This window comes from Neolamprologus brichardi, chromosome 20 (assembly GCF_056152115.1).
Source record: "Neolamprologus brichardi isolate AB-2024 chromosome 20, ASM5615211v1, whole genome shotgun sequence".
Taxonomy (NCBI): Eukaryota; Metazoa; Chordata; class Actinopteri; order Cichliformes; family Cichlidae; genus Neolamprologus; species Neolamprologus brichardi.
In genome coordinates, this window is record NC_142123.1 from 31,896,210 (window position 1) to 31,909,758 (window position 13,549).

The window sequence follows — 13,549 nt, forward strand, 5'->3', positions numbered from 1 at the left end:
AACATGTGGATTTGAGTTTAGTTTTAGCTTAAAAAAGACCTTTTTCCAGGACATGATCTGTTTCATACATGACAGCAGCAATTGTGGATCAACCTGCCAGTGAAAAAAACACTGACATGTTTGAATCTAGAAGCAGTCTGTGGGAAAATGTCACAGCTGTTTTGGTTACCATGTGTTTATTCTGGTTTAACTACCATTGTGGGGACAATGATCCGGGTCAAATGCTGTGAGGACATTTTGGAAAATGGGGACACTCTTTGAAAAGTGAGGGTCAGAGCTCCAGAGGCTGTCTAAAGGGTCAGATTAGATCCACGTTCTGGTTCAGGGGCCGGGGAAAGCAGTACGTTGATCACAGTGCTCGCCAGGACAAACGGACAAACGTGTGCATGTATCTCTCTTTGATGTTGGCCTGTCCCGGGTGTCAGAGGTCAGGTACCATTGTCTCTCCAGTGATTTCCTGCTTCCTGTTTGGACATCCTGGCACGCTGCTTTGACAAACACACCCGCTTCCTGTCCCCACAGGAGTTACTTCCTGCTCCACCCGGCCCTGCTCCCCCCGCTGAGCTGTCAATCAGAGACACGATGGCACTGGCTTTAGAAACTCTGAGTTTTATTTGTGCAGCGTTCAACAGCTCAGCAGGAAAACAAAATTCAGAGAATGTAAAACTGCTGTAACTCTGATAAAGGTTAGAAGTCATTTACCTAAGCAAGCCCAGGAGCTGTGACAATGTAACACAGGACAAATCGTGATCAGGGTGTGCGATTAGTCCACCTGGCTGTCATTCAACAGTACAAAATGCTCGGATGTGGAGTTTACTGTCATGAGAAGCTGTCAGATATTCCCATTTAACATTCTGGTATCAGACAAATGTCCTAAACTATTATTCAGAATCGCTGAAGATTACTTTCTATGGAAGCCTGTTTCTGCCATTAAATAAAAACAAAAAAACTAGTATTCATAACTCGAAATTTCGAGAAAGATAGCTCAAAATTTCAAGTTACTTTTCTCAAAATTTCAAGTAAACACAGGGATTTCATCATTTGTGAAGCCACGCTGAAAACACTCAGCAATCTGTGCATTCACGACTGGATGTAATACCAGTAGCTTAGCTGTAGCATTTGTAGCTGAGGGCTTCAGCTTCTGGGTAACAAGGAAATGACGTCATTCACGTAGATTACTGATTGGCAGCGCTAACTCGAAATTTCGAGTTACTTTTCTCAAAATTTTGAGTTAATAAGTCGAAATTTTGAGTTAATATGTCGAAATTTTGAGAAAGTATCTCGAAATTTCGAGAAAATAATTCAAAATCTGGAATTATGGATCCTTTTTTTTTTTTTTAGTGGCGGAAACGGGCTTCCATACTTTTCTGTCAGTTTATCTGTGATTGTCTGTGGAGTCATAGGATGCCTGAGGTGATCATGTGTTTTCAGAGGCACTTGTGTCTTTTCATTGTGCTGCATAACGTGGTCTAAAGATTTATTCACCCTGCACCTCTTACGTCTTTAACATAAAATATTTCAGAGTGCTACAAATAAATCAAACCTTTAAGATTTTGGTATCAGCATAAAGCTTTGGATAATATTTTTTATCTATTAGATACTTTTTTTGATACCAAACAATGTACGAATATATTAATTTATAAGTTGGCTATTCTCGTATTCTCTTTGTTTAGGCCATTTTTGGCACTTCATCCTGGCATCCTCCACCCTTTGAGCCACATCAATATGAAGGCTACTTTTCTATTATTTTTATTAATTTTCATAACGGCTGACACTTAAACCTAAACTTTTTTCATACATTCCTTATTCTACTGTTTATATTAGCAATCTGATGATAGGGTAACTACATATTACTTAGTAGGGATTGCCTACATGTGTGAAAACAGCAACACTGATACTTTTACTGCTGTTGGAAGAATTTGACCTTCTTTTTGAGTAGGTGTAGACCTGTCGTGACAGACTTAGTAAACATATGATCACCAGAACATGACATTTCATCTTTAGATATCTAGATAACTATCTTACGGCTAACATCTAAATCCATTCAAGCTTCTAAATCATTTCTTTAATGGGTGCCTGGATCCTGTGCTTGACTGTAACACCTGGGAGACCAGGCTGTTGGAGCTAAACTCAAATGGAGCATTTGGACATGTGAATGTGTATTAATGTCAGCAAGCAGACAAGCAGATTTGAGATCCCTGAGGAAGTTAATTCAACCTTGTGTGGTGGAAACTACAAACCGTTGCTGCCTCTATGTATTAAAGTTCCTCAGATTTTTATATAAATACTTATTCCATCATCTGAACCCTGCATTTGTTCAGATTGCAGGTTTTTGTGCACATAAAAGTGACCAAAAACTGGTTTTCATTCTGATGAAAACTCAAAATAATATTTTTTTTCCTGTAGACTTGGAGAACCAAACCAGACAAAACCAGCTGAGGCCAAGTTAAGTGCAGTCTGTAATCGGCCTCCTGGTCAGTGAAGTGTGCTGGAGTCCACATCATTAGCACACCTTGACATCATTTTGTAGTCCTTCTCTGATTGGCTGCTCTATGTTGGGAAGCAGATGGAGCAGCACTCTAAACAGATCTCCAAGCAGTCGGATGAGCCGCAGCAATTTTCAATTATCCCACAATCCAACACTGCCTGACACGCCTCCTCGGTGCAGGCTGCCTCCCCTGCGGCCTCCACGCAGCAGCAGCAGCAACCGCCAGCCGCAGCGTCGCAGCACCCGGCCCCGCCCATTCCACACACCAGACAGTCTCCCACAGCCGAACACATGGACAGCAGCTCGCAGAAGAGACAGGCGAGGAGACAGTGGGCGCAACAGTCTGTAAAGACAACCGATTGGTTAGGAAGTCAGGTGACCAGTCACTGAGATGATCAGTTAGCAGTTACCTTTTTTTTTTTTTTAAACTGCAGCATTTTCTTTCAAATGACCTCTAATACTCCTTTCGTGCTCGGCATTCTCATTCTTGAATTCTAGTAGAGTAGCTGTGCCAGATGGCCGCCTCTCCCTGATCCTGGTTCTGCCCGAGGTTTCCTCCTCTTAGAAGGGAGCGTTTCCTTCCCACGATTTCCAAGTTGCTCATAGGGGCTGGGATGAGTTTTGGGGTTTTCTCTGTAGTATTGCAGGGTCTTTACAATATAAAGGATCTTAAGGTGACCGTTGTTGTTATTTGGCACTATAAATAAACCTGAATTGAATTGAACTGAATTGAATCAAAAGTCAACATAATCCCTATCTTGTCACAGTTCCTACTATATTAGCTAGTTTTGTAGTTGGCCTTGATATTTGTAGTTTCTGCTGTGTTAGATTCATGTGTTTTGTTCACTTCCTGTTTCACTTTAAAGCTTAGTTTCCTCATGTGTCCTATTCTGGTTTTATTTCCTGCTTTTCTTCCTTTCAAGATTGTTTGCGGCACCTTAATTAGTTCCACCTGTGTCGAATTACCCAATCAAACCTCTCTGTATTTAGTAGTTTTTCCCCTTTTCTTTGTTAAATCGTCTCTTTATTTAACCATTGTTCCCATGTGCCTTTAATGTAGTTTGACCTGGTTAAATTGGCTTTTTAAATGGCTTTTCTCGATACCTCCTTTATACCAAGCATGACACATTTATCCTTTATATCCTTGAATAACTGTCACATTGAATGAACATTGTAATGGTATACATATGACACAAAATAAGTGTAAATGAATTATTTTAATTCTTTAACATCTTTAACAAGTGGCTTAATGTTACATTAACACAACTTTTTCTCCATGTAACTTTTTTTCACATTGTATTGTTTCAGTGTTATTGCATAAAAACTCTGGAAAACTAAAAAATGAAACTAGATGACTTTTAGTTTCACAGATTTAAGAGATGGTGACTTTTTTTTTGTTCTTTCATGCAACATTGTGACTCTATTCTTGAAATATTGTAGCTTCATTTTTCAGCACGTTGTTGTCTTTGTGTGTTTGTTTATTGAGTTTCATCTGAGGGTTTTTTATCTAAGCAGACAGTTTTTAGTTGAGTAAAGACAAGCGGTGGGTTTTCTTACTGTCAGAATCAGAAGTAGGACTCTGAATTTTAGCCGTTATGAACAGGAAGCAGCAAGAAAGTTCTCGTCACGTGGCCTCATACGAGCAGAGTCAGGACGTTCTGGCTTTTAAACTTTGAGAGAAAACAAGCAGCTTCTAACAGATCTGAGGACCACTGGGCGCTGCTATCACCCTGTCATGCTGCGGGGAGTCGGTTGGTAGAAAGCAGAGCGGCTGATGCTGGGAGGAGCAGGAGGGTTCATCGGCCGTGCGTGCTCTGCAGAGATAAGCAAACCTCCATGCTGGAGGTGCACGGCTGATAAACACAGAGATGGGAGTGTTTTCATTTGTCTGATATGTGATCTGTTTTTGTTCCATCACATTTAGAGCGCAAAGGTCGGCTCACAGCAGCAGTTTGGAACGGTTATCGTCCTACAAAGACTCTTCAGCAGCCCTTCCTGTTAATCTGGCAGTAGTTTAATGTGCCACTCATTAAAACTATCATAAAAAGTATGTTCCAAAAATTGCATTCTTCATTACGCATCAAGCCAAATGTATTTTCATTCCAACAAAACACCTTTATGAATTTATCATGAAATAAAACAAGATCTCGATTTGGAAGATTAAGGAGTAAACATGTTAGCCATGAAGCTGCTCTTTGGTTCTGTTGGCTTAAAGTTTAAACATCTGCACCACCAGCTGTGCACCGTCATCATAGGGCAGTGGAAAAACCAGTAATATGTGTTACTCTTTGATCTGATTTTGGTCCTTTAGGCAAAGAACTTCAGACAGTAAAAAACTGTCCAAGGCAGCCAATACCTGTGATGCTTATGCTCTTCTTCTGGCTTTTTGGGGAAACTGCATGAGGACTCCAGGTGTCCTGCAGGCTTTAGATGTGTCCTTGATCCAACACAGCTGATTTAAATGGCTAAAACTACCTCATCAACATGTCTCGTGTTTTTCAGAGAACTGGTAACGAACTATGCATCTCATTGCATATCATTGATCCAGGGTGATATCTAAAACCTGCAGGACACCGATCCTCGAGGCCTGGAGTTCCCCACCCCTGCTTTAATGCCATAACCTACATTCACTCCTTCTAATAAGTCCTACTTTCAAAAGCTCAACTTAAAAAAAGAGAGCTACATTTCACCTGCCAATTTCATCCAGATACAATTAATTCTGGTTATAAAAACTAGGACAATGACCACCAAACCCAAGGTTGCAAAATGGTCAACAAACCAGTGGCTGAACATCTGTACCACCATACTTCAGAGAAACCGAACACTCCAGGGAGACCGTCCCAACATTAACATGCTTTTTGTGCTATAAATACTGTTACATCTGTTCATGGGCAGTGTACTAATAAGATAATAGAAGATAAAAAAGGAGGAGGCACAAAACAGCATGTTTTAGGGAGTGGATGAACTAAAGGACCCTTTTCACGAAGAGGACTTAAGTCTCTGATTGTCTGAGGACCATCAGGGCTGCAGGCTGGCTGTAATGAGCTCTGCAGCCTGTAGGTAGTGCCTTCTTTTAAAGCCTTTTAAAAAATTATTATCGGATACATATCACAACGATAAAACTATAAATCTGATTGTCTCACCATCTCCAGCGACCTCCTTAATGTGGGTGGCGTCTGTCTTGGAGGAGGCTTGGCTTTTAGTGGAGGATAAACGCTTCTGCTTGGTGCTCTGATGGTGGTGGTGATGATGATGTCTGTTAGAGGTGGACGACCGAGAGGCAGGTGGAGGAGGAGGAGATTTCACAGAGGAAGATGGAGGAGTGCAGACGGGGGGAGGGGATGTTGACGATGAGCTGTCCACACCTGAGAAACAGAGACATGACATCACCGGTGACATCACAGAAGACGTCAAACTGAGCCACATCACACTCGGTGAGATACAATTACTCACCTTTCTGTTTCCACGGTGACGATGAGGGCTGAGCGGGCAGGAGACGAGAGACGTCATTGGTGGAGGAGCCGTCTGTCGAACAGTCATCACTGCTGTCAGCGTCTGACCTATGAGAGGCAGGGGGAGGAGCTTCATCTGCAGGAAGAAACAAGTGGTTCCAGGTGAGCTGGGTGTAGGTGAGAGGGCAGACTGTTTTACCTTAACCTTTGATTCACAGGAAGTCTTTACATTAGTTCAGCCTGGTGTTTCTCCTTGTTGATCCTGCTGCAAACCTCTTCAGTCAGCTGTGTCTCTAACAAGAATCTGTTCTTGTTTGTAAACCACTCAGACCGAAGCACCAGAAAACCTTCATATGGCTGCTCTTTTAGGAATTTCTTGTTTGGAGAATTTTGGGGAAACTGACCTTTTTGGTTTGTTTATGTGTCACAAACTTATTGAGTGGGAGGAAACCCAGCCTCTAAGTCTCATCTCAGCGCGAAAAGTAGAGAAGTGGCGTCCTGAAACAGGAAGTCCTCTCAGACAGGATGCGTATCCAGGCGGAAGCTCTTAAACTGATCTCGGGTCAGAGTTTAAGAGGCTCTGTGATGCCATTAGAAACATGGAGATAGTCTGAAAACTCTCTGCTGCACTGAGGTTACAGACACCCACTTAAGCCCCGCCCACACACACAGTCACACACATTTAGCAGCTGACAGCTGGATGCTTGCACAAACTGTATATGAAAGATGAAAGTAGCTGCTGTGATGTCATTCGGTGGTATTTGGAGCCCTTTTTTGAGGCGTCACTGTTAGTGTTAGCTACTGTTAGCTACTGCCATGTTAGCTTTAAGTTATCAGCCAATGCTACTAGGCTTGGTTAGAAAGCTGCATTTACAGCCTGCACAGGTGCAAAGCACAGACACACGTATCTGCGAGGGGTGCAACGATACTCGTATTGATATTGAACCGTTCGATACAGTGCTTTCGGTTCGGTTTGCATATGTATCGAACAATACAATTTTTTAAATTTATTTTATCAACTTTTCTTCTGACGATGCTGTCTATGTTGAGCGCTCAGATGATCTGCGATCGACTACTCCGCCTAGGCTGCACTGTCGAGCGCAGATCCACTGAGCGCAGAACAAGCTAGCAAGACAGAAGCTAAGCTCGTTGCAACATGGCAAATTGAACCTCCCCCACCCTCATTCAGATCTGGCGTTTGGAACTATTTTGGTTTTCATGTGAAGTATGATCCTGAAGGTAAGCGCGTCATGGACTAAAGTAAAACAGTATGTCTGATGTGCCACGCAATGCTCAATTACATTGGTGGGGACTAGTGTGTTAGCGCAGTTAGCTCGTTAACGTGTTGACGCCGTCCAGCCCCACGCACGGGGCGATCCGCGGTAGCTCGTTAACGGAGATTTGAGACGTTATGACGTTAATGTCATTTTAACGAGATTAACGCTGACAGCACTAGTGGGAACACAACGAATATGACTGCACATTTACGCCGACATCATCCTAGTGCAAAGACAAGTGGAAGCAGACAAAAACAACAAGCACGCATGCTACAAACTTTAGCCGAGTCATTTAGACAGCTGTTAGCACATGATTCTCCTTATGGGGACCTGATATGTTTAATATGCTGCTGAGAATATAGCCCAGAAGAAGCGTATAGTATAGCTTTTATTTTGGAAAGAGACATTTCTCTGTAATAAACTCTCTTTTCCAAAGATGAGTGATTTCTCCATCAGATAGATATATTTTTTTATTACTTTGTTGTTTCAGCAACATTAAATTTAAAAACTGTACTTTTGAGTTAAAATATATATTTATAATTTTAATAAATGACAAATTAAAATGGCATGAACATTTTTTTTGTATCGAAAAAATATCGAACCGTGACACCAAAGTATCGAACCGAACCGTGAATTTAGTGTATCGTTGCACCCCTAATATCTGCATATCAGTGACTAATAACAAGGTACAGCATTAACAGCAGGAGCATGGTGCAGCGGTGATGCTATCAGCCAGCTAACAGCTACTGGCACAACTTCCAGTCAAAGTGACCTAAACTTAACGCTTTAAAAATTCACACGGTGGTGCTGTAAGAAAACCAAACCCCATACAGCTGTTTTAAAACTAGGGGTAGAGACCAAAATGCATTTTGTTGAGGCTGTAAAATGTTTATTTTTGCAGTAAAGTTGCTTTTGGAGCCATCCTGACAAGGCCTTTGTCGTTTTGGCTCTCCACACTGGCTTCAGTGTGCCCTCTTATAGCTGTGATTAGACATTTCAGATTCGAGGTAACTCTTGAATACTTCCCACCCGGTCATTCAGCTGGTAAACAGTGTCCTGCAGGTTTTATTTGTGATCAGTTTTCTTTTGTTTTCTTCCCACTGCTTGTTGCCAATTTTTCCTGCCATTGTCTGAGACATGCCACGGTCTCTCTTCACCACATCGCTCAGATCTCTTAATGGTTTCTGTCTTGCTGCAGTTGTTTTTTCTTTTTCTTTTTTCTAAAGTTATCTGGGACTTTCTAATGTTTACGCATCCCGTCTCTGCCCCGAGTTCATCCTGTCTCACCTCATCAGACCTTCTCATTGTCTCACCTGTGCTGTGATGCGGGAGCGTCCCGTTGGCTGTCGGTTGGATCACGATGCATTCTGACTGGTTTTCCGACTTGTTTTCACCGCCTTCAGTGGCGTTAGATGCAGTCGAATGTGATGTCACATCCATCCTGTCAGAGAAATTAAAGCATAGAGAATAATTGTGACTAATTTGATCAGTGAGAATTTCATTAACAGCACTGAACAGAAATTTAGACACAGATAACTGAATGTGGAAGCATTTAAATACAGATTTGAACTGGATGGATTTTGCTCCTCATTCGACTCAGCTGAGTCTTTACTATCCTTTAAAACTCTGCTGCCAATTAATTTCATCTAAATAAGTAAAATCTGAGAAAAGTTCCACTTAGACGATTTTTTTGTACAATAATATTTATTGAGGTCATGGAAATGTTCACATCCATATAGGGACGTATTCAGAGTTATAGGGAGTGAAAGTACCTGTAAGGAAAGGAAAACTTTAAAAGCTGATTAATTTGTGTTATTCTTCCTGGTTGACTTTCATTTTTAAGCACATGAGGGACGACCCTGGCATAAAAGAGTCGGGACGAAGGAAACGTTTCGTTTGCTACGGCTTATTCTTGGTGAGACAAGCCTTTAAAATTTACCCAGAACACACTTTTAGAGATTTTCCCCAGTGAATTATCAGCAAAACAAAATCAAACATCCAGGGTAGAATTTCTTGTTAGCATACTTGTTTTGTCTAATTATTTTTAATTTAGTTAAGTTTCAGTTAGTTCAAACATTTTTCAGGTCTCATATTGAAAATATTAGTTGTTAGTTTAGTTTCAGTTAAACTATAATAACTGTTGTGTTTCCTCCATGTCACAGACATTAAACTGGTTCAGTTTTTCTGGTGAAACTATGATTTGTTCCATGATATTGGTGCTGAAAAACAGATCTTGAGAGCTAAAAAAACTTTCATGGCCTATATTGCCAATTTTTAAAAAATATTGTGACGAACTCAACAGCAAAAACAAAATGCGACACAGAGATTTCAGTGTTTTCTACTCTACTCAACCTTCAAGATTGCAGGTGTGTTAGCAGTAACGCACATGAAGAAGCAGGAAAAGTGAGCAGAGGTCATTAATTGCCACAGCCTCAGTCATGGCGGCCCTCACTAGACACATTCAACCCAACCAGAAGCAAGAAAACACCGCAGTTCACATCATAAATGAACAACAACACAACATAACCACAATATGGGCATTGACCCTGTAAGTTAACACTTTAACATCAACGTGAAACATCCCAGGAGTCTTTGCAGTGGCCTCTCTCCTCAGGCTGCAACTTTATGAAGGTAAAAGTTTGAATGACAAACAAATACACAAAATATTTTTTAAAAATCAGCTGATTTCCCCGGGTGTACTTTGAATTTGATCCCGTACCTGGTTTCAAACCAGCGTCACCATCCCAGCAGTTTGAACTTTGCCACAGCAGCTTTACTGGGAGAGCTGACCTTTCCTGCCATCACAAGCTTCTTGAATGTCTTCTGCTTTCCAAACACTGTTTTCACCATAAAAGTCTAAATGCTGCTGAGCTTTTGGTCTTTTTATAGAAAAAAAGTGAGTTGGATGTGAAGGGATTAAGATTCCTGCTGTAAGAGGGGATGTCTCAAAGAGTAAATCAGCTGCTCTATGAAGCTCGTCTTCATTGTTATAGATCAAGGCGAGAGTAACCGAGGTTTAGAGTATTCATTAAGGTATTTGTCGCATAGATACAACGGCATAGAAAACAAATATAAAAGAGGTTATTTTCACGAGGCACAGAGATTTATTGAGAACTTAAATAGTCTTATGAGTGTAGGCTTGTATGTAGTTAAACATGTGTATTGTGAAAATATGTCGAACCCTGGTCATTAATTTACAAATTATAGAATCTGAAATAAGGACGTTAGAAACAAACAGGTGTAAACTTCATCCTGCGCCTTTATGACCACAGAGATATTCATGACAACTGGATGTCTTTACTTTGTTTTTCTTGTTATTTTAGTTATATTTACATGTTCAAAATAAACTCTATTCTATTTATTTATGAGCTTTTATCTTATTTTTTATTGCACAGAAAAAAACAAATCTTTGAGAAACAAGGGCAGAATTTTCTCTTCAAGGCAAATCCTACACCTGTAATTTGTTTTTTACTTTTTGTGTTAGAAAAGGAGAAAAAAGAGGCGAGGATAAGACAGAGGAGGAGGAGAGGAGTGAGAGATGGGAAAAGGACACTAGCATTAAACAAAATATTAACCTTACAAAAAGCATCTTAAATAAGCTTGAGCGGCATCATTTATCAGCAGATATTTTTAGACTTTTTGTGGGTTTTCTCTGATTTTCCCGTGAGCTCCAGCGCTCTCTGTAATGATTTTGAGCTAGTGTGTGTGTGTGTGAAACATCCATGTGCAGTGGTCTGTAACTCAGTGATCCAGGCACTGGGTGCTTAAAAGCCTTCAGTCCAGCCATGATGTGAATATGAATGTGTCTCTCCAAGGATGGTGGGAAAGTCCCGCTCTGCTAATAATCAAAAGACTGCATGATCAGCGACGAGGCTGGAGACAGCATCAGACTCCCACCTCACAATTACTGTGGTTAAATGATAAACTCTGCAACCAGATACCAAGAGAACACAAATATTTACAGTATCATAATATCTGTAATATAAACATCCACCATCTACTTTCTTCGCCTGTCCCAGCTGTCACAGAGCGAGCAGGTATGCACCCTGGACAGGTCGGCAGTTTAACACCAAGAGACAGACAATCCTTCCCCTCACATTAAAACCTGCGACCAGTTTAGATTCACCAGTTAACAGAACGCGTGTCTGAGGGAGGAAGCCACACAGACAGCTGCTGGTTTTTAACCCAGGACCTTAATGCTGTGAGGCCAACCAGTGAACCACCCAACCAAACAACAACATGATATCACGCTGGCTGCAGTTTCACATCAGAGCTCGATGAATGAAACACTGAAGTTGAAAATCTCTGATGACACATCGTTTAAACATCACAGCGTAACAAAATCATCAACCCTGGATTCAAATTCTCCTACAACTTGTTACAGATGTCTTTACAGAAATGTGGCCAATCTTGTGGCAAGGATAAGGATAGATTATGTGGAATCTGTTTAAAAAATACAAAACCTTATAAGCTTTGAGTTTACTTTTCCACACTGATGTTCTGCAGTGAACCATGGCTAACACACCAAGACCCCGAGTGAAGATAAAAGCAGCTCAGCTCGTGGAAATGAGTCGAAAAACTGCGATAAACAACATTTCAGAAATTTTTCAGAGCGTCTGTCATAGATGAAGGGAACTGATATGGGCACGAGAAACTTTTAAAGAGCCTCTACAATTATATACCTGTATTATAGTGGAGACATCGATGACCACAGTCACTTTAGTTGCTCTAGTATCACCTGAAGGTTAATAATCATGGATTATGTCAGTATGAGTTCATGCTAGCTCCCAGCTTCAGGTACACTTATGTTTCAGGTGAGTCTGCAGGAGGCGTCACCTGAACGCTGCAAACATTCATACACATAAAGAGCCCAAAGCCAGCTTCTGTTTTGCCTTAATGATGCATTCGCTGTTTAATTTGTGATGTAAATCAGGAAAACAACAGCTTTACTCAGCTGTTTAAGATATTTTATTTCCCGTTTTTTCAAATGACTTCTCAGTTTGAGATGTTAAATAAATTTACAATTACACACTTCAGTGAAATGCAGGTGTCTTTAAAACACCTTAAAAAACTGTTAAATATCAAATCCTGGAAGTTACTTAATCGCAGAGAGAAAACGGACAAATAAAGAGAAGTTTCTCACCTGCAGCTTCTTTCTTTCTTTCTTTCTTTCGTCAGTTATGTCGTCCCACGTCTGAATAAACACTTCGCTGTCTTTCTGTGTGCAGCGTTCACATGTGTGTGAAGACCACCGCCTCCTCCGCTTCCTTTAAAAGCACACACACACACAAAAGCACACACACACACGCAGCAGGGCTGGCTTCTCCTCTTCAGGGTCACCGGGGCAGCAGTCAGCTGCTGGGCCCCTGTTTAACTCTGTATTATTTTCCAGAAGCTCTGTAGAAATGAAGAGCTCCCACGATCAGCAGATGACCTGGTGAAAATGTTCAGAATAATATAAAATTATATATCTTTGATTGTAATTTTTCTTGTGTAATGAAATTACTTTTTTTTATTCCACTGATTATTATTAATCAGATATTAAAGTGTTCATAATAATTTAAAACAAGTTTACAATTAGAAATAAATTATTCCTTTTTCTGGGAACTTTTTATTGACATTATAAAATATAAAAATGCTTAAAAATAAAGAATATAAAACATCCAGAAGCTCTGCTGAACACCCATGAATGACTGAAGTGATGCTGTAGCAGCACTGCTGTGTTTACCAAAAGCAATGCGAAGCAGATGTTTTGATAATTAAAATAAAAACAAGCAGAAACTTTTAGAAAAAAGTAAAGCTTTATAACTGGAATCCATTAGAAATCGTTTCAAGAGGTCGGCATTTGTGAAATCTGCAGCCGCTGCAGGACTCAGGAGTAATTCCAGATGTTTCAGCAGATGTTGAGCTGCCGCGGAGGCTTGAATGTGCTTCACTGCTGCCACCTGCTGGACGCAAGGAGAACTGCACTTCATGATGAAACAGTCCAATGGCGCAAAAGGAAAGCTGCAAAGAGCCGAGATTGTTTCTATTAAACAACATCAGAAGATTTCAGACCAAAACAGTCACAAGCTGATCACAAGTCAGCCGTAAAATTAATAATTAATAATTAATACCTGTCGCAGTAGCAGCTGGGACAGGTGTTAATCATTTAAAAACAACAAACACATGTGCATGCTCATTCACATGATTTATACAGCCTGTTTTCCTCCTGTAGACCTGAGGAAGTATTGCTCCAGAGAAACCTGTTCACTGTGTCATTGCTGTGTTCACAGACTGGAGTCCAAACATCAGAAATCAGTTTTATTCTCGTGTAAAGTGTCATGTGACCC

General features: G+C 40.7%; 1 protein-coding gene across 2 annotated transcripts; it reads right to left on the minus strand.

The window, feature by feature from the left end:
- Window positions 1-593: 593 nt before the first annotated feature.
- zgc:113363 (uncharacterized) lies at window positions 594-12,441 on the minus strand. Of its 2 annotated transcripts, none has more exons than XM_006803714.3 (5): window positions 12,361-12,441; window positions 8,531-8,658; window positions 5,942-6,076; window positions 5,632-5,853; window positions 594-2,831 (listed from the first exon to the last, which is right to left on the minus strand). In XM_006803714.3, exons 2-5 carry the CDS (start codon window positions 8,655-8,657, stop codon window positions 2,551-2,553), a joined length of 765 nt encoding a protein of 254 aa, XP_006803777.1. In that variant the 5' UTR covers window position 8,658; window positions 12,361-12,441; the 3' UTR covers window positions 594-2,550. The 2 variants fall into 2 exon arrangements, with proteins under 2 accessions (XP_006803777.1, XP_006803778.2); XM_006803715.3 differs by lacking the exon at window positions 594-2,831 and adding an exon at window positions 4,127-4,327.
- Window positions 12,442-13,549: the final 1,108 nt, after the last annotated feature.